Source organism: Pagrus major, chromosome 6 (genome assembly GCF_040436345.1).
Source record: "Pagrus major chromosome 6, Pma_NU_1.0".
NCBI lineage: Eukaryota > Metazoa > Chordata > Actinopteri > Spariformes > Sparidae > Pagrus > Pagrus major.
Window position 1 is genome coordinate 6,898,623 of NC_133220.1, and position 18,017 is coordinate 6,916,639.

Consider the following 18,017-nt stretch of genomic DNA (forward strand, 5'->3'; position numbering starts at 1 on the left):
AACGTGGATCGTGTTCCCCCGACTGGACCGAAGCTGCTGGAAAGTGTTTCGTTCGACTCCATCCCGCTCGTGTGCGACGGGACGGGTGTGAACGTCAAGATTGGCCTGCTGGAGAACGTTTTGTTACCCAGAAATCAGCAGAGAGACAAAACCAAAAAGCCCCCACCACAGCCGAGAGAGAGCCGAGAATAAAAACAGATCTCTCCGCCGCAGAAAAATAAAACACACAAAAACAAAATAAACCAAGAAGCATCTGAATCCTCTGTAGAAACCACAACCTTTATATTCCCTCTACAATTATGTACAATTAGACTTTATACAAGTAAAGCAGTGATGCTCTCCTCACAGCGCTCTGTGTGTGTGTGTTGTGTTTGTGTGTCCTAGGTGGAGCTGCTCTTGGAGAGGTTGGGGTAGAGGACGGCTGCCGTCACGGCGACCATCACTGCGATGACCGGCATCCAGGGGCTCCAGCCGCTCTGCCCGAGAGAGACGATGACACAGACACGAAGACAGAAAAAGAAACCCAGTTAGTTGCGTCATCAAGTCTGAACTTCAGGCCTCAAACTGACTGAAACCAGGAAAGAGGGAAGGAAGAAAGAAGAAAGAGGAGCGGGACGAAGATGAAGAGGAGCAGAGGGAGAGAGAAAAAAAGAGGACTGCAGAAAATAGAAAGAAAAAAAAAAAGCCAAGCCCAAGTCCAAAAGATCCTATTTATGACATTTTGATCGCAAGAGTTATTTATCTAATTGGGAAGTTGTTGAAGAGGGTGCACACTTTGTTTTTTGCTCATTTATAGAGGACAGCGCACATTAATCAATGCCAGGGCTGCCACGGTTACAGTCTGGCCCTGGAGTCCTAACGCTACTAAAAACTGACAACCATAAAAATCCTAATTCATGGCAAAGCTGAAATCGTTATCTTCTCAATCCTCAAGAATGTCACATTTTATCTCAAAAACACAGTAAACAGATTTATTTCCACTGGTGCTCCAGAGCTTAGCTGCTCACACAAAAATCTGATTATCAGCAGAATGGAAGAAGAGTCGTCTCTGTCCCAGGAGGAACTGTAAATTACATTTCTGTGTGACGTGATAATGGAGATAATAATAACTGGGTTTATGTAAAGAACCGTAAGCGTTTGTTTACAGATATACTCACATAAGTCTTAATTCATAAGAGCGAATGAGCCAGAAAAACAAAAAACTAAAACTAGATGTGAAAAAAAACAAACGTTTTAGTAAACTGAATAAAGAATTAGATAAAAATTAAAGATACTTTTAAAAATACACAGGAAACGTTTTTAGTTTCAGTCTTTGTCTATTAAATTTGTCAACACTAGAAGCATGAGGAGGAATGAGCGCATGTGTTTACTGAGGCTGGGATGTCGACACAAAAACACGCTGGAATCACGTAACCTTACATTTTGTTAAGAAACGTCACAGATGGGATAAATCGTGTGGAAATTCAAAATAAATCACAAATCAGTTCAGGACTGTACTTCAGCTGGAAACAGCGTTATGAAGTCATTAATTTGAGGATATCCACGAATGTCCCGATAATGGAAATTCACCACAAACAACATCTGTTCTGAGTGTTTCTAATCGTGACCTTGATAAAATCTTATCTGATGGTGACGAGTGTTTAGGTTTCAGTTCTCTTGGCGCTTCATAAACATCCATCTAAACCTCTGCAGCTTCCAAAACCACGTCATTGATCACAGATTAATAAATCAACAAGGTCTAAATCTGTCGTCCTTTTTATCAGCCAGCGAGGCCTGCGACATGTTAAATTAAGAAAAGTCTGCAGCAACAAAACCTTTATATGATTTTCTGATGTGTAAAAACCAAATTTTTAATTGTCTATCTGCATCAATTATAAGAAAGCTGCGTGGGAAAGAAGCCTGTGTGTTCATAGTTAAATCATCTTTTCCCACAACTCATGCACAGAAAATACTGACGTAAGACTGAAAAAATAAAAGATAGAATCTTTTGGGACTTCAGGAGCGGTAGAGGAGAGCAGGATATAAGAAAAACAAGAAGGTAAAATCAAAAACACAGCTGGAAGCAGCAAAGCAAACGAGGCCGAGGTAGAAACCTGAGTAGAAAAACAGAACAGTTACAGACCAGTTTTCCTGCACAGCAAACGACTGGAAACGCTGGTCAGACACTCCCAAATAAACAGACAAGCAGCACAACACAGGACGAACATGATGGACACAATGATGGATGTTTAAAAATGAAGAAAAAAAGGCTGCAGGGACAGAGTCAACAAAACAGTACACTGGTCGGCAGGCAAAGACTGAATCAGATGGAAAACAACTCAGATTAAGCTGCAAACTGGATGCAAGAAAAAGAAAGTAAAACAAACTCTGTCACAAGAGAAACTGATGCATGAAAGGAAATACAATTTTTACAAAAAAGCACCAACACCCTGAAAGTGAGAGGGAAGAGACAATGAGTGAATGAATGAGGGAGATGAAAGCAACTGAAGAGGAAGTCAGACGAGAAGGAGAGCGCCGACTCTTTAAAAGGATTCACCTCAAGACTCACTGAGCTTCATGCTAACAGGATATTTACTGGACTGACAAACTCTGCATCTTTTTATGCAAAATTCTTGTAATTTTGTTTAATACTCGAGGGATGATGATCAAATTCAGGGTCACTGTACAGTATAAGTTGATACACCTCGCTTTTGTCTAAATAAGCTGCATTTTCTGAACTTTATTTAATTTGAATGTTTCCTCCTCGGCCTGAGCTCTCAAGCTCTGCAGACACGGTGCGTTTTTATTGATCTTGCATGTTTTCTTAATAATCTGCTTTTCTTCTCAGCCAGACGCTCCGAGTTTAATGCTCACACTGTACAGATCAACTGACTGGTCACGACGTGGAGCTCGCACTGAAATAAGCACAGAGCCCCTGATCAGTTATGTCTCGTGATACTTCCAATAAAGTTTATTAAAACAAGACTGTTGACAAAAAGAGACAAAACGCAGCATTACTTTGTGCATTTCTGCCACGAACAGACAGTATGAAAATAGAATAATTAGGCGCGGATGTCTGGCTGACGCAGACCATATGTTCAGTTTTATATCATAGAAAGTTTAGTCTATATAAAATACTACTCCACTAAATTAAAACATGCTTATTAGAATTTATGAGGGATTTTTCGACAGCAGCCATGTGAGAACAGCTCCTGCTGCAAAACAGCAGAAATCTGACATGGCAGAAGTCGTTCAAATGATTATTCAGGCATCATGAACTCAAACTTCACTGAAAACGTCAGATTAGTTGAAATTCTGTCCGTTTCTAAAATTAGGCGGGGGTAACCAATTCAGGTCTAAATCTCTACAGTTAAAAAGGCAATGTTTGTCTGCTTTAGGGAATTACAGAGCCTTTTGTAAACATGAAACTACATATTAAAAATATACAGTACAGTGCCAACAAAGCCTGGGAGCTCATCCTGTGGGAGCCTGAAGACTAATGTTTCCTTGCATTGCAGGTATCCCTGTAAACAGAGAGTCTGTGATTGGTGCCTCGTCCCTTTAAAGAGCCGAGTTCAGTGTTAGCAACAGTAGAGCAGAAGCAGAAGACTGACACCCATGCAGTTAAAGCTGCTTAAACCAGAAAACAAAGACAGACCACCGCGATGAGGATGAAGAAGATGAAGATGATGCTCAGTCTTAAAGGGAAGTGTAGGAGGTGAGAAGAGCGTCCTGCTGATCAGAATTCAGGGTTCAACACTAACAGCCTGGTTACCTTCAAGTAACAGCAGTCTAACACATGGCACAGTTCATTACAAAATACTAAACTAAGTAAACTAATACATTTTAAATGTCCTTTTTTTTTGTCCTGTTTTGTTGTCAGTTAATCACTGAATGGAATCAGAATTTAATTTAATACATTTTAGACTTTATTTATCTATTAAGGCAAAAGTCTTGTACAATGTTTTAGACAATATTTCACATTATAGCGACTTTAGCTTTTTTTGTTGTGAGAAAAAAAAAAAAGATGTTATGGATTAAAAAAAAAAAATTCAAACACTGTGCGTGCAAGAACTTAAGTCAGCATCACTGAAGTGTTGGCATCACTTATCAGGGTATCTACAGGTATCAGACATTTAAATTAAGTTAGTTTTAAGACCTTTTCAAGATAGTTTTAACCAGATTCAAGACTTCGGGATAAATTATCTTTGTCTTATTCAAGCGCTGCAGGTAAATATAAAAGGTATATAGTATAATATATGTGGTCCCATGCAAGGGAGGGTTTTATGAAGGACAATAGTTCGGTTGATTTACATTTTACAGGTAACAGGTAAGTGTAAATATAAAGTAGGTAAGGTTCAGTTGTTATAAATGTGGACTTTCACAGTGAAGAGCTTAAATTTAAAGATGGATACATTAGATAAAATGTTTGCAGAAAATAAGACCTCACTAACACCCCGCTGTAAATTACTTTTTATAGGAGCACTAAAAGGTCACGACGATGGTTTGGATCATTTCAGCCAAAAGAAGACTGCAGTTACTCTTCCATCTTATTCTCATATTTCTCAACATGTTTCCCTGAACTCATCACAGATCAGGACGATGTTTTCACCTCTGTCATCTTTCCTTCCACAGATGATGGACAGATGGAGGCAACAGAGAGACAGACAGAGAGACAGACTGATGTCATGTCGGTGTGTACCTTTCTACCACAACTGGCCGAAACACCAGTAGAGCAGAGCCAGGACAAGGCCAATGAATATGGCTTGGACAGGCTGCAATATGGATGGCTAGAGGGGAGGGAAGGAGGGGGGGGCGGGGGGAGGAGGAGGAGAGGGATAAGAAGAAATCAGCCAGCAAATCAACCAAAACCAACATGGAGGATGGAGCAGCTACAGCGAGGGGGGAGGAGGGGGAGAGAGAGAGAGAGAGAGAGAGAGAGAGACTGAGAGACTGAGAGAGAGAGGGGGGGGGGGGTTTGTAGGTTTGTAACTGGCAGCAGTTTCTACAAAGCAACACCGCTATCTCTACACATTCAACAGCCACATTGAGCAAACACCACCCGTCACCAGGCAACATTCTCCTGCTGGACATCGGCACATTAACTTTCTGCAACAGGACGTCTCATTAACACTCAGAAAGAGATCTCTACCAGCTGCTGGCTGACCGTGATAACAGGCCAGTGTGAAGTGTGAAGAATCTGATCTGATCTTAAAACTGAATAAAGAATAAAACTAAACAGAAGTTATCATAAAATGTTAAATGTTTCTTAACTCAGGTGCCAATAAATGACATGTTGTGCCTAGTGAAGATAAATATTGGACTTTTACAAGATAATTCTGGGTTAGTAAAACTTGAGACTCTTTAATAATTTAGTCCATCATTTCTGTCACTATAAATCCTACTGCACTCAAAGTGAGAGCTGAGATCTGGGAACACGCTGACAACAGATGTTTGACAAGGGGAAGTGACACATGGCAAAACACTTGTGTTTTATATCCAAACCCACAGATGTCAGGTTTCCATGTCATGTAGAGCACTACTGCATATGTGAATAAAAATTATAAAAAGGCTATTTGTTGCTCCAGAGGGAGCTGTGTGAAGATAAACTGCCTCAAGTGATGTAACTTAATCCTGTTAATAATCCCTCAGTGTACACGAAAACTGTGTGCACACAACTACAGTAAGTACGTGAGGAAGGAAGGAAGTGGTTCTGTAAACTGTGATTGATGTTTTAAAGTGCACTTTGGGTCGTAATTTTAACGATCACCGTTCAATAAGTTTGTCATAACCTGGATGTTTGTTTCTAACCGACCCTCTGACTGACTGTTTCTTGAACCGCTAGACTTCATCTTCGTCACCATGTTTCCAGAGCTCAGCTATTAACTAGGAGTGCTTTAAGTGAACTGAAATGATGGACAAAAGTATGAAAATAAGACCAAAGCTTATAATAAACAGATATTATCCTTTTGAAATCTCAGTCCTGTTAATGCCAGGACTCTTATTCTGAAAAGCTCTAGAGAAACAAACCCTGAGGAATGAGACAAACATCTACGGTCACATCAACAAAAGACTAAAGAGGAGGAAGAGCTGATGACATAGATGAGAGAGGAGGAGGAGAGGAAGAAGAGGGGTAACAGAGGAGGAGGAGGCTGCTCCGCCTCGCTGTCATCTTCTGATTTTCTGATTTGTATTTCCTGGAGTTTTCACAGAGAGAAACTAACAGCTGTTATTTATTAACTCTGGATGAAACGACGATGTCACAGGACGTCACCTCAGCTAAAAAACAAGTTTCTATGTTCATTTATGTTTTAATTGAGCTGCAGAAATCTGCTGGAATCACTTAAAATTTGTGCTTTTTACTTATTTTGTTATTATTCATCACTTCTACCAGATTCTGTTTGCTACAATCAGTCCTCTTTGTTAGTTGTCAGGACTGAAGAATCACTCAAGATTCAAACAACACTGGATGATGAGACTTTGTGTGTCCACAGTTAGGGGGTGTTGTTAGGGGTTGTGAACTGGAAGTGCCAGGTGGGTGACGACTACAAAGTCCAAGACTGCCACAGTGTCCATGAGACAGTCTGGTGCTTCTCCTGCGTAAATATTTAAACATAAAACCCCAAAACTGTAGAAAGAAACATCAAGAAAACAAAAACACCTGAATATAAAGCTGAGCAAACACAAAAACAAAGGTTACAGCACAAACAGTTCATATAATCTTTGGTCTTTTTCAAAAAAAGTGTGTGTGTGTGTGTGTGTGTGTATGTGTGTGTGTACTCACGGAGCTGGTCTTGTCCTGCAGCAGCTTCAGGCTGCTCCTGCACTGCTCCAGCTCCTGGTGGATGTTCAGCTTCTCCTTCTCTGTTCTCTCGTAGCGCTGACGGAGGTCCAACAGCTGAGACTGCGTGTCTTCATACTGAACGGACGCACACACAAACAAGCACACAGAAACCATTATCACATCATTTCCATATCAACCATTAAATATCCTTGAAGTGACTAAATCTAAAAAGGGATTGTGTACCTCTCTCTGCAGTGTGTGTGTGTGGGCCTGGGCCTGGTCCAGCTGGGTCTTCAGCCTGCTTTCGTCCTGCAGGTGTTGATTCTCCAGAGAACCCAGTTTGTCCTGCAGAACCTCCTCCCTCTTCTCCAGAGACTCCAGACTGCTGCTGAGGACCTGACTCTTCTCCTTGGAGCTGGACACACACATCACAACCGTGTCCAGTCATTAACCACCAGAACACACTCAAATCCAGGAATTCACAAAGTTGATGTTTGAGGTGATGTTTCGTCTGTGATTGTCAGTTATTTTCATTAGTTACTGACCGAGATTCCTCAACTGGTTTTTACTCTCACTGGCATGTTTCAAATACTATTATTGTCTGTGAGTAACTTAAACTCAATTTCCTATAAATAGCAGAAAATTCATTCATTTTTCATTTTCTCTTATTAATTTTTAGGCCACAATAAAAGACGAAACACATTCTGCAGGGATTAGTTACTGACATGTCAGCTATGACACACCGTGGACTTCAGGTCACTAAGATCAGACCGTTTATTTTTCTTCCTGCTCGAGCTCCAGCTGACTGAACACATCTGTCTTTAAAATGTGTTCAGATCTGGGTACATCATGTGTTGAATGGGTGATTTCATTTAACAGTTAAGTTTTTGATCTGATGGGACATTTTCCTGGACTTCCTCTTTGTGACACACACCGTGCTGCCTTGTAAATGGAAAGTCAAGTCGTCAGCTTCACAATAAAGGCTTTCTGTCCTGCAAGAGTTGTTTTTGTCATTTTTAAGTGAAAATAACAGTTCATGCTTTAAGTTGCAGTCTGCAGTGCGTCTAAGCCTCGAATGTCTGCATGTAGGTAACATTTACTGCTGGAGTCTTGCTTGTGTTGCATGTTAGATAAACCTGGAAATGATCAGTTGGGTGTCAAGGATGACGTCACCACAGACCACAAGTTATTGTCAAATATCCTCAGCTGACTGTGACTGATGGAGCCCATTTCTCCCAGTGTCTAAAAGCTGTTATTGTTTCCCCCCCCCCGACCATAAAGCAAAAGATTGATATGATGAATCAATCAGTCACAGTCTAAGCTGAATCAGACAGATCTGGACACATCTCATCTCGTGATGGATTTAGTTTTTACATAAAAGGCATGAACAGCTGCCTCACTCTGCAAGTATGTGGTCCTCACTGTCTGATAAACAACCTCTGCTATCATACCTGAAGGCTGATGTATGATTTCATAAAAGGTATAATTATTTATTCTGAAGGGCAGACGGTCTGTATTTTAGGTCAGGTGGCAAGCCTACATAATAATACACAGTGGAAAATAATAGTTTATCTTGCATCATTTGCATTCAGTGCATGTACCTGAATCAGATAACACACGTTTGTGTTGGGGGAACAGTTGGGACACATTTGCTTTGCTGCTCTCTTTGTTTTGAGCGGCTGAAGGTAAATATTTGCACTTATATCACACTTTGTTGAAGTCAGCTACATCTCTGATCATTTCAAGATGTTTAGGAAGTAGTTTTATGTTGTACGGCATCTCAGCAGGGATGGGACAGCGAGCTGCAGCTGACATCTGCAGTTTTACTGGAGTGGTGCATCACAGGTATTCATGAGAAGTGCTGCCAGCGGCTCCTACAGTTTATTGGAAACGAGTGAAAACATCAAATGCAGTGATGTTTTCTTTCCATGGAGATCAGACAGAGCATAGAGCTGCAGTCCGTGAACCTGCTGACTCATCGGTCTGGTTCAGTCAGCTGTCAGTCAGCTGTCGACCTGCTCTACCTGAATCAGCTAGACACCATGTTTCCTCCTGTCCATCTCGTTCTCAGTCCTTCTTTTAATGCTGAATACAAACTCTGAAGCTGTCAGGACCCGTGGATCTGGCGGCGCTCCTGTCAGTCGCCCTGAGCCAGAATTCATCAATTCCATCACGGCTGTCACGAAGACTTTAGGTCCAGTTAGGATGTCCACCCTCGCACAGTTGGACACGCATTCCAGATATGTCCCAGGGTGATACTCAGCTTTACATCTAATTAAGAGTCTGGGGACTTTTTAAGATGGACTTTGAGTTTGAAGTGTAATATATTAATATATTAAATAATATATTAAATTCTTGTAGTCTAATACAAAATATGTATTATAGTAAGGTTTCTATCACAGTGTGGCCACTAGGCTGAAATATTAGCCGTTTTAAAAATCGTTGTTGTTCGTTCACAAGTCGGTGAAAAAGTGGGTACCGAGTTAAAAAGCCTTTAATTTATCTTGGCTGTACATTCCTGATGAAGGCCTTAATGGCAGAAACACATAGACGTGTTTTTACTGTTGTTATGATTCTATAGTCAATTAAATTAAAGGCCTTTTAACTTCTACCCTCTTAAGTGCCTTATATTTTAATTTCAAGTTTAAAATTATCAATTATTTTAAAGGTCAAGCCTCATAATGAAGTTTTCAGGTGTCTGAGACTCAAAGAAATATGTGAGCACTTGTGCATATTTTGATGTTTGAGGCTATAGAAAATGCTCCAAGGGAGAAGAAAAAATATTCTTAAGGAGACAATTTATTTAACCTTCTCTTATGGGGACTCCAGAGTGTGCTTGTGTGTAAGACTTGTGGTTTAATATCTCTCATGATATGTTCTGTAACATCTGTAACATCATCTTTACCACTGATGATGTTTCTGTAGATGAAGGACTAAGTTTTAATTCATCGACCTTAGTTGTGAATATCACTGAGCTAGGATGTGACTGTAGGAAAGTGTTGCTTATATGTAACTTATAGTTGGTTGTAACTGGCAGGTTGAAAAAAAGCAAAGCAAATAAGTTGGCAGAATCCTGATCCAGCAGCAGTTAGCTTGTGTTGTGTGTGTACCTGCTCAGCTCAGTCTCCAGACGGTGCAGTTTGTCTGTGAGAGATGTCCGTTCAGCTCTCAGGGCGTCACAGTCCTGCTGCAAACACACACACCGCTGCTGCAACGTAACACACTCCGCTGAGAGGGAGAGACATGGGAGAGGAAGAAACGTTATAATTCATATAATTTGAAAAAACAGACTGACTATCAATACGATTTTGAGGCTTCTGCATTGAAACAGAAAACTAGCAAACACACACACACAAACACAGCTCACCCTGCAGCTGGTTGGCGTTGTTGTGCTGCTGTTGCTGCTGTGTGAAGGCCTCCTGCAGCCGGCTGATCTCCTCCTCATATTTGGAGGCCGTGCTCCTCCAGTGCTCCAGCTCAGATCGCACGCCGCCCAGGTCGGCCTGCAGGGCAGCGATCTCCCGCTCCCGCTCCGCTGTGGCCGCCTCCATGGTGTGCCGCAGGACAAGAATCTGACGGCAGAAACACAATCCATGCGTCGGTCAGCAACGTCATAAGACTGGATTTTCTGTACACTAACAGACATTAAGTCACATTCTGTACAAGAGGGGGTTTTGTTTCCTTGTGCAGGGAGGAGTCAGTAAGAGTCAGAGGGGAGTTGATGAGAATCAGAGGGGAGTCAAAGGGGTGTGGGGGTCAGAGGACAGTCAGGAGAACTCAGGGGGGAGTCAGGGTAATCAGACGGAATCACGAGAAGTCAGAAAGAGTAAGAAATTGCTGGAAGGGAAGAAAAAAAAGAACAGAAGGAGTTAGAAGGAATCAGTCAGAGTGAGAGTGAGGGGGGAAAAAAGAGTCAGAGGGGAGTCAGTAGTAGAGTGAAGGGAGTAAAAGGGACTTACGAGGAGCCAGTGAGGTGACAGGAGGAGTCAAAAGAGAGTCGTGAGGGTGTCAGAGAAAAGTTGGGAGAAGTCACAGGGGTGTCAGGAGGAGTCCAAGTGGAGTCAGAAGAAGAGAGAAGGGTTTCAGATGGATCACAGAGGAGTTGGGGGGGAGTCAAAGAGGCATCACTTGGAGTAACAGAGATATCAGGAGGAGTTGTGACGAATCAGAGGGAGTTGTGAGGAGTCAGGGAGTAATAAGCAGGAGTGTTAGTGAGAAGGAGTGGTACCTCCTCCTGGGCGGAGTAGAGCTCCTCTCTGGTGGTGCAGATGGTGCTCTCCCTCTGCTCCCTCAGTGCCTCCATGTCAGCCTGCAGCTTCCCGAGCTGAGCTAAACAAGTGATATAGGAGCAACGTAGATTATGTTACATACAGGTGTATAGTGTAGTAATATAGGTGTGTGTGTGTGTGTGTGTGTGTACTAACTCTGCAGGTACTGGATCTGTTTGGTCGACTCTTCAGTCTGCTGAGAGTTATTCCTCCTTTCGTCCTCCAGCAGAGCTACAGACAGACAGACAGTCATACGGTCACCATCTTAATCTGGTATGATGTCATGTGACATTGAGGAGGCTGATCAAATTAAATATCCTCAAAAAATATCAACAAGTCTCATGTCGGATATCACAAGGAAAAGGAATTGACAGAGCCAGATCATCTCTCTCTGCTCTGTTATGTAATTTAACACAGTCACCATTTGATTCTCAGAACAGCTGGAAATTTAAGTATTTGTGGATCCTAAGTGTATCTTAGATTTTGTCACAGCTCTCAAAATAACTCTGTGTTAAGTGGGATTATTTTCAACTGTTATTTACCTTGCAACTCCAGACATCTCTGCTTGCCAGTGTTGGCTAATTCCTGGGCCTCCAGAAGCTCTCTGTGGAGATGGTGGATGACCTGCTCCGTGTCTCCAGGCTCTAGACCGGCCCGATGCAACTCAGCTGCAAACACACACACACAACACACATAGTAATTTAAGACTTCTGAATTTTTTACTCATTAAAAACTCTTAACACGTGGCCATGTCATACATAACAAACTAATAAAGCTTTAAAAAGGACCTGCAGCCCCCAAACACAAATAAACAGCTCCCCCCGATGGGCAGTTAACTGTACTACTGAATCTGTCCAACACTTGTGACCTTGGTTAATGTTGGTGGCCTGTGCAGCAGAGAGAAGAGCTACAAAGCAGAGATGAGCAGACATATTTACCTTTAAGCAGAGCTACTCTGTTCTGCGGTTCATTTAACTCTTGGTCGTCCATGTTGCCGTCTGAAACAAACACACATATTCAACAACAACATTTTTTAAAGATTTAAAATCGTACTTTGTCCTTTTCTGAATTATCAATTAAATTATATACGAAAATAATAATATGTTTAGTTCAGTAGGTTACTTAGATTGTCACATGAGTGAGAGAACAGACTTCAGGTCCAAGTTATTAAGAGTAAACAGCAGTCCAACTTAAAGCTTAAAACCCTGAAACTACAACTGATGAATGAGATAAAACCTGAAGAAGGACAGAATCATATAAATGAGACTTAACATAAAAATACTCATGATAAAATGACACAGTGTGTGTGTTTTACTGACCTGATGTATCGTCACTGCTGCGGTCTTTGCTGGGACTGAGAGTGTCTGACATGTCTGACTCTTTGGCATCCATCTGATTCCCTGTGGGGACACACACACACACACACACACACACACACACACACACACACAGACACAGACACACAGACACACACAGAGGTTAGTTAGGCAGGGACAGAACGGATGAGAAAAACTATCAAATGCGAAACACCAGCGCAAAAAAACTGAAGGAGGGAAAAAAATAAAATACCAAATAGAAAGACACAGAAAAAAATTAAATAATATGGCCCCACAAATGTGTGTATATGTGCACACACACACAGACACACACAGACACTTGTGTGGAGTGCACTGACTGGATTATAGTGTGTGAGGCACAGCAGGGAAGCAAACAACAAAAGCAGCGGTTTAGAGCAGCTTTGAAACCACTCAGTGTTATTCTGTGTGTGTGTGTGTGCGTGTGTGTGTGTGTGTGTGTGCTCTTGTAAATCTATCTTTCTGGATCCAATCAAATGTTCAGCCCTGGGACGTTGACTTGTTTAGACCTTGAGCTGCAGATGTTATTTTTATGTTGAGGTTAGAATCAGATTTCAAAGTGGTTAGATGAAGGATGCAGTTCATGGTGCACGGGCACAAGTTAAACTCACTCCACCTTACAAATTTTTTTTTTATAAAATATTGAAAAGATGCCAGTTTGCATCCTCAAAACTATACAATTTGTGTGCATGTGTGTGTCCAGAGAAAATGTACTTCAAAGCCTCCACACATGGCTGCTGGTGAGCCCTGGTGAGTATTGTGTGTCCACAGAGAATCCAAAGCACGACAAACAGTCAAACCTCTCACAACAGAAAAGTCAAAGGTCAGAGGTCACTGCAGTAGGATGTCTCCTTGTCAGCAGTTTTGCCCTTTGTGATAACGACTTGACAAAAAGTCAGTCGATGCAACTGTTGAAAACTAAAACATTTCAGAATTGATGAAACCCAGACAGATGAGGATGTTCTCTAAAATTTAATAATAAGATCACAAGAACTTAACTGGCACAAAACATAATTAAGTAAGTGGTGAGATTCTGATGGTTATTTACTGGAAGAAGCAGATGACATGAAAATGTTCCATTTGAGGACAAAGTTCATGCTGTGCTGAGATTGAACGAGTATAACCTCACGATTTTTAAAAAAGCATGTTGGCGTACAGTAATGATTAGTCGATTCAATGATTAGTTAATTGGAAGTAAATTAATTCTGAACTATTCTGATAATTGACAAATTGTTTGGTAGTTTTTCAAGCAAAATGTCAAACATTTGCTGGTTCCAGCTCCATGAATGTGAGGATTTGTTGCTTTTGGTTGTTATTTATGACGGTAGATGAAGAGTCTTTATAGACTTAACGATCGATCATGAAAAAAAGAGTTGGTAGATTTATCGATTAATGAAAGAAAATGTTAGTTGCAGCCCTACATCCAATCAATTATAGTTATTATCTATTTAGAAGTTGAGACATGAAGATTGTCAAGCTGGATTTATTCCTTTGTGTTAGGGGGCTAACTATAAATCAAAACATTCCCCATAGGGCTCCTGATAACACCTTGTGACAAATATAAATCCAGTTCAAGCCTGTAGGTGTGATTCATCTACCTTTGAGTCGATCGGGGCTGGCCAGGATATCGTCCTCTGCCGTCTGGTTGTTCTGTAGGTGGGCGTCCATCACTTCTACAAACACAAACACACACATATAAGAGTTTACAAATCAGTTTACAAATGTTAGTATTGATAGAATGAAGTTAAATTTAATGTAATAACACACATTTTGATCTTAAAACTTCACAAAGTCAGCCGCCTATTCACCATATATGTACAAACTAGTTTTAAAACAGTCTCAATAGATTCAGAGTTTATTTTCTCTCTGATTTCTAGTGTTAGTTCACAGACTGAACATGCTCGAGGACTCAGACAACAGAAGGAAAATATTTTACTTGAACCTTATTGGAGCTCTTACCATCAAAGTTGGCCAGTTTGTGGATTGAAGAGCTTACAGTCTCCTTCAGCTGTTTGACGGCTGCAGGAAGAAAAAAGAAGACCAGGAAAATCAGCGAATAAATCCAGTTTAAATGTGTTCGAAAACACAGATTTTAAACTCAGTTCAAATCTGTGCCAATCTCCGTAAATGTCCAACAGGCCAACCACGACCAGCAGTCGCAAAGCCATTAACACAGACTCAGGGTGAGTTATCAGCTGGATTAGTGGCTGGTTAGTACAGATCTGTGTGTACAGTCTCTTGAACTCATGTTTCACTTTAGCTACTGCAGTCGCTCATTAAATGAGGGTGTTCTTGTTTTTTGGACTTTGCACATTAAAAGAATCGGTGATAAGCTAGCTGAGATACAGTAGCTTTGTAAAAATGTAATCTAGATCTCCTAGTACATCTAAAGCCATGGTATTGTAAACAAGCAGTGTTTCCTAGCTGCAAAGAAGAGAATTATACTTTAACTGTTTTCACCGTCAGTGGAACTGCATAATGGTAGTGTCATTAGTGAGCGAAACTTTTAAATTGTCTACCACCAGTAGCAGCAGATGGAGGACTTCTACAATGTCTTCAATATCCAGGCAAGATGGAAGCAAGTAGGCCTGCCAGTAATGTTGCAGAAACCCTTGTATGTGAGTGGCAGCTGATCGCACATATCATTGCAGCCAACAAACAAGGAAAAGAAGCGAAAAGAAGGTACCGGCTCAATAGCAGCTGATGTTTGGCTGGTATCAGAAATGTAGGCAGCGAAGAGAAGTTTTCTACAGACTAAGTACTCGGACTGCATCAGATATGAACACATGACCAGAGAAGAAGAAAGAACCGAAAAACAACAGGAAAACGAGAGAAACGAGGAGGTTAGTAAACTAATCCAGTGAAAAGCTACAAAGGCAGCATGCGGAGGGAAAAAAAGATGTGCAGATCGGCCAAAGAAGAAAAGAACTGAGCAGTGTTTGAGAAGCCAAAACCAGCCCGAAGAACCACAACATACCACTAACATTACCGAAAGCACCAGTAAAACCCATTCCTACCAGACAAGAAGTTCAAAGAGCTCCTTGGTTGTGAAACAAACACGTCTCCAACAACACAAATTAGCCAGCAGAGGGACACCAATGTAGTTGAATAATATCTACAACATGCACTTGGAAGTTAGATTGTTGGTTTAAAGTCTCAAAATCATTCAAAGATTCTCGAATGCAAACTGTTGATAGTTGATAGTAATTGTTTCTGAAGAGAGATGCTGCTCCTTAAATCATTCATGTTCTCTGTTATCAAGGTAAAAGGAAAAAAAAAATCTCCAAAACCAGTGCAAATAAAACCAAAACTATCTGCATGGACAGATACTACTGGAGATGGGGGAGAAAAAATGTGTACATTGTGATCTATCTGTTGACATATTAATCTGCCTTACTTAAATCAAAGATGTTGCTCATACCTCACCTCTATACTTTCTTTACATCGTGCAGAGACACAGTATACTGACAAAAAGTTAACACATTTACTTTAAAATTGAATAAAAACTGCTGGAAAAGAATTGATTTAAAAACAAAAACATCAGGTCTGCATGACAAGAAATTTGTGCTGCATTGATATCAACAGAACGTATTCACAAAAAAGCCGTTTCTTCGTATCCAGAAACCTGACAGCTTTTAAAAGAGGGTCTTTATCCATCTATCCAGCTGTTGTCTGACTGATAACCCCATTTCTGAAAACCGTCTTCCCCTATGTTCATGATTTTAACTTATAAACTGTACACCATGTATAAATAAAGTTAACTGTCCTTAAACCAAGATCCACAACTTGCTCCATCAAAGAGGGCAAGGAAGAATGGAGTATGTATGAAAGCACAGGTCCACCAGGAAATTAAAAAAATTAGATATGTTAAAAACAAGCAAATTTCGATTTGTCTAAAAATTTGGATTAACAATCTTATCACTTCGGATTTGGAAAAAAAAAAATCAAACACTTTATCTTTTAATCATGGATCTTTTCCTGGCAGTGATAGTTGTCTGTGCTTTAATGTGTGTATTTCTGTGTGTGTTTGTGTAGCAGCGACCAGCAGGAATGGATGGTTGTACTCACGCGGACACTCAATCAACTGTTGGATTCTAGTCGAGTCTCCTCCACTGTTGTTAACGTGACAGTTGTCTGATAGAAAACACAGAGCACCGACGTTACTACGACGACTATCAGAGTGGAGTTGGGTATTTGCCTGACATTTGATTGATTCTGCTCATCAATGCCAAATCTCATTCAATCTTATCTTTTAAGAATGGAAACAAAATATGTTAGGCAACACATCCTATATCTGAAGCTGACTCAAACTGCCATTTGTCATTTCTTGGGATTATTTTTGGTAAAAGATGAAATAAAAAATAGTAATATAATCTATTTCACCGTGCAGTAATTAAATGTTCACTTGTTTCCACCAATTCATATTTCCCTGTGGTTTTATAATTATCTGATTATAAAGCATTATGACAATAAACAGCAAGAAAATTCTTCATGTTACACGGACTTCCTCTTAGCATGATTTTTTAGCTGCAATACTTGCTACTGTTTAATTACTCGTAAGTATAAATTGTGACAATATAAGCAGAGGGACAAAATTCTACTTTCTGGAATCGATGAGCAGAATCAAAAACCATCTTTCTCAATTCAGAATCTGCTCTCAATACCCAACTCTGTATAAGAGAGGACGAGACAGACAGAGCCGAAGACAGATAAGAGAGGACGGAAACCGTGACAGATAAAGGACAGACAGATACAAGCAGGTTGAAAGCATGACAGAACTGACAAGTCATACAGAGATCGATACTGCACTGACAGATAGATGCTCCAGAAACAAACGGACAGGGCAGAAATCAAAGCCATACATGGCAGGTTTTTTTTTTTTACAGTGGTTCCAGACAGATAACACAATACTGTAACAACAGACAGGATGTGCACATGCGGCCAAGCAGACAGACAAACTTCTGTCTCTCAATAACCTTTAGTTTTAATGCAGTACCAACGAAATGTGAAACTAGCCAGCCCAACAGTTTAAACTCAACTACACTACAACTTGATGAAAATAATCCTTTCATCTCATTATAGTTCCTGCATCAGACTCACAACTCCAGAGTCAGGATGGTAACTTTCATGAAATCTGCTCCACCCAAGATGTGACTAAAACAAAGTGAAATCCAAAAGTGTCTCCTCGGACACATAAACTGGACTGCAACTGTTTATCACCTCACATTATGTATGCAGAAATTTAGTTTGCATGATCCAAGATCATCATATCCTAATGCACATTAAACCAATCTAAAAGTGAGGCTAACATTTAAGATAAATTAAATATCTATTTGGATAAAAAGTTACATAAACTTTTTGCTTTAAGAGGGAGAGTGATAGAAACTGAGGTAGAACAAGAGTGAGTGGACGGGCATTCACTCAATGGAGAGCTCCAGTGGTATGTGTTCCCCCTCACCACCAGGGCGTGAGACAGTTCAAAACAGGCAGTCTTTCTACAAGATCAGTCAGTAACAAAACCTGCCAACTTATTAATACAACCAATTGTTTTCCTCTGCCTTTATATAACACTGAGATTGAAACGGTGTCCATTTCTGCTTTAAGCACTCCTGATAAACTTCATTCTGTAAA

The 18,017-nt window shown here is 40.6% G+C and overlaps 1 protein-coding gene across 8 annotated transcripts in view; it reads right to left on the reverse strand.

The window, feature by feature from the left end:
- Positions 1-258: 258 nt before the first annotated feature.
- Positions 259-18,017, reverse strand: part of slmapa (sarcolemma associated protein a) — a 55,787-nt gene continuing 38,028 nt past the window's right edge. For 3 of the 8 annotated variants that reach the window (XM_073468711.1, XM_073468706.1, XM_073468710.1), the window contains 14 exons: positions 16,455-16,520; positions 14,346-14,405; positions 13,985-14,059; positions 12,351-12,431; positions 11,970-12,029; positions 11,574-11,699; positions 11,188-11,262; positions 10,992-11,092; positions 10,131-10,335; positions 9,874-9,991; positions 7,007-7,178; positions 6,764-6,898; positions 4,682-4,769; positions 388-476 (listed from right to left, as the gene is read on the reverse strand). In XM_073468711.1, the coding sequence (XP_073324812.1) occupies positions 4,686-4,769; positions 6,764-6,898; positions 7,007-7,178; positions 9,874-9,991; positions 10,131-10,335; positions 10,992-11,092; positions 11,188-11,262; positions 11,574-11,699; positions 11,970-12,029; positions 12,351-12,431; positions 13,985-14,059; positions 14,346-14,405; positions 16,455-16,520 (1,358 nt within the window). In that variant the 3' untranslated portion in view covers positions 388-476; positions 4,682-4,685. Of the gene's footprint in view, positions 477-4,681; positions 4,770-6,763; positions 6,899-7,006; positions 7,179-9,873; positions 9,992-10,130; positions 10,336-10,991; positions 11,093-11,187; positions 11,263-11,573; positions 11,700-11,969; positions 12,030-12,350; positions 12,432-13,984; positions 14,060-14,345; positions 14,406-16,454; positions 16,521-18,017 lie in introns of all 8 variants that reach the window. The other 5 variants (XM_073468712.1, XM_073468713.1, XM_073468709.1 and 2 more) reach the window with 3 other exon arrangements.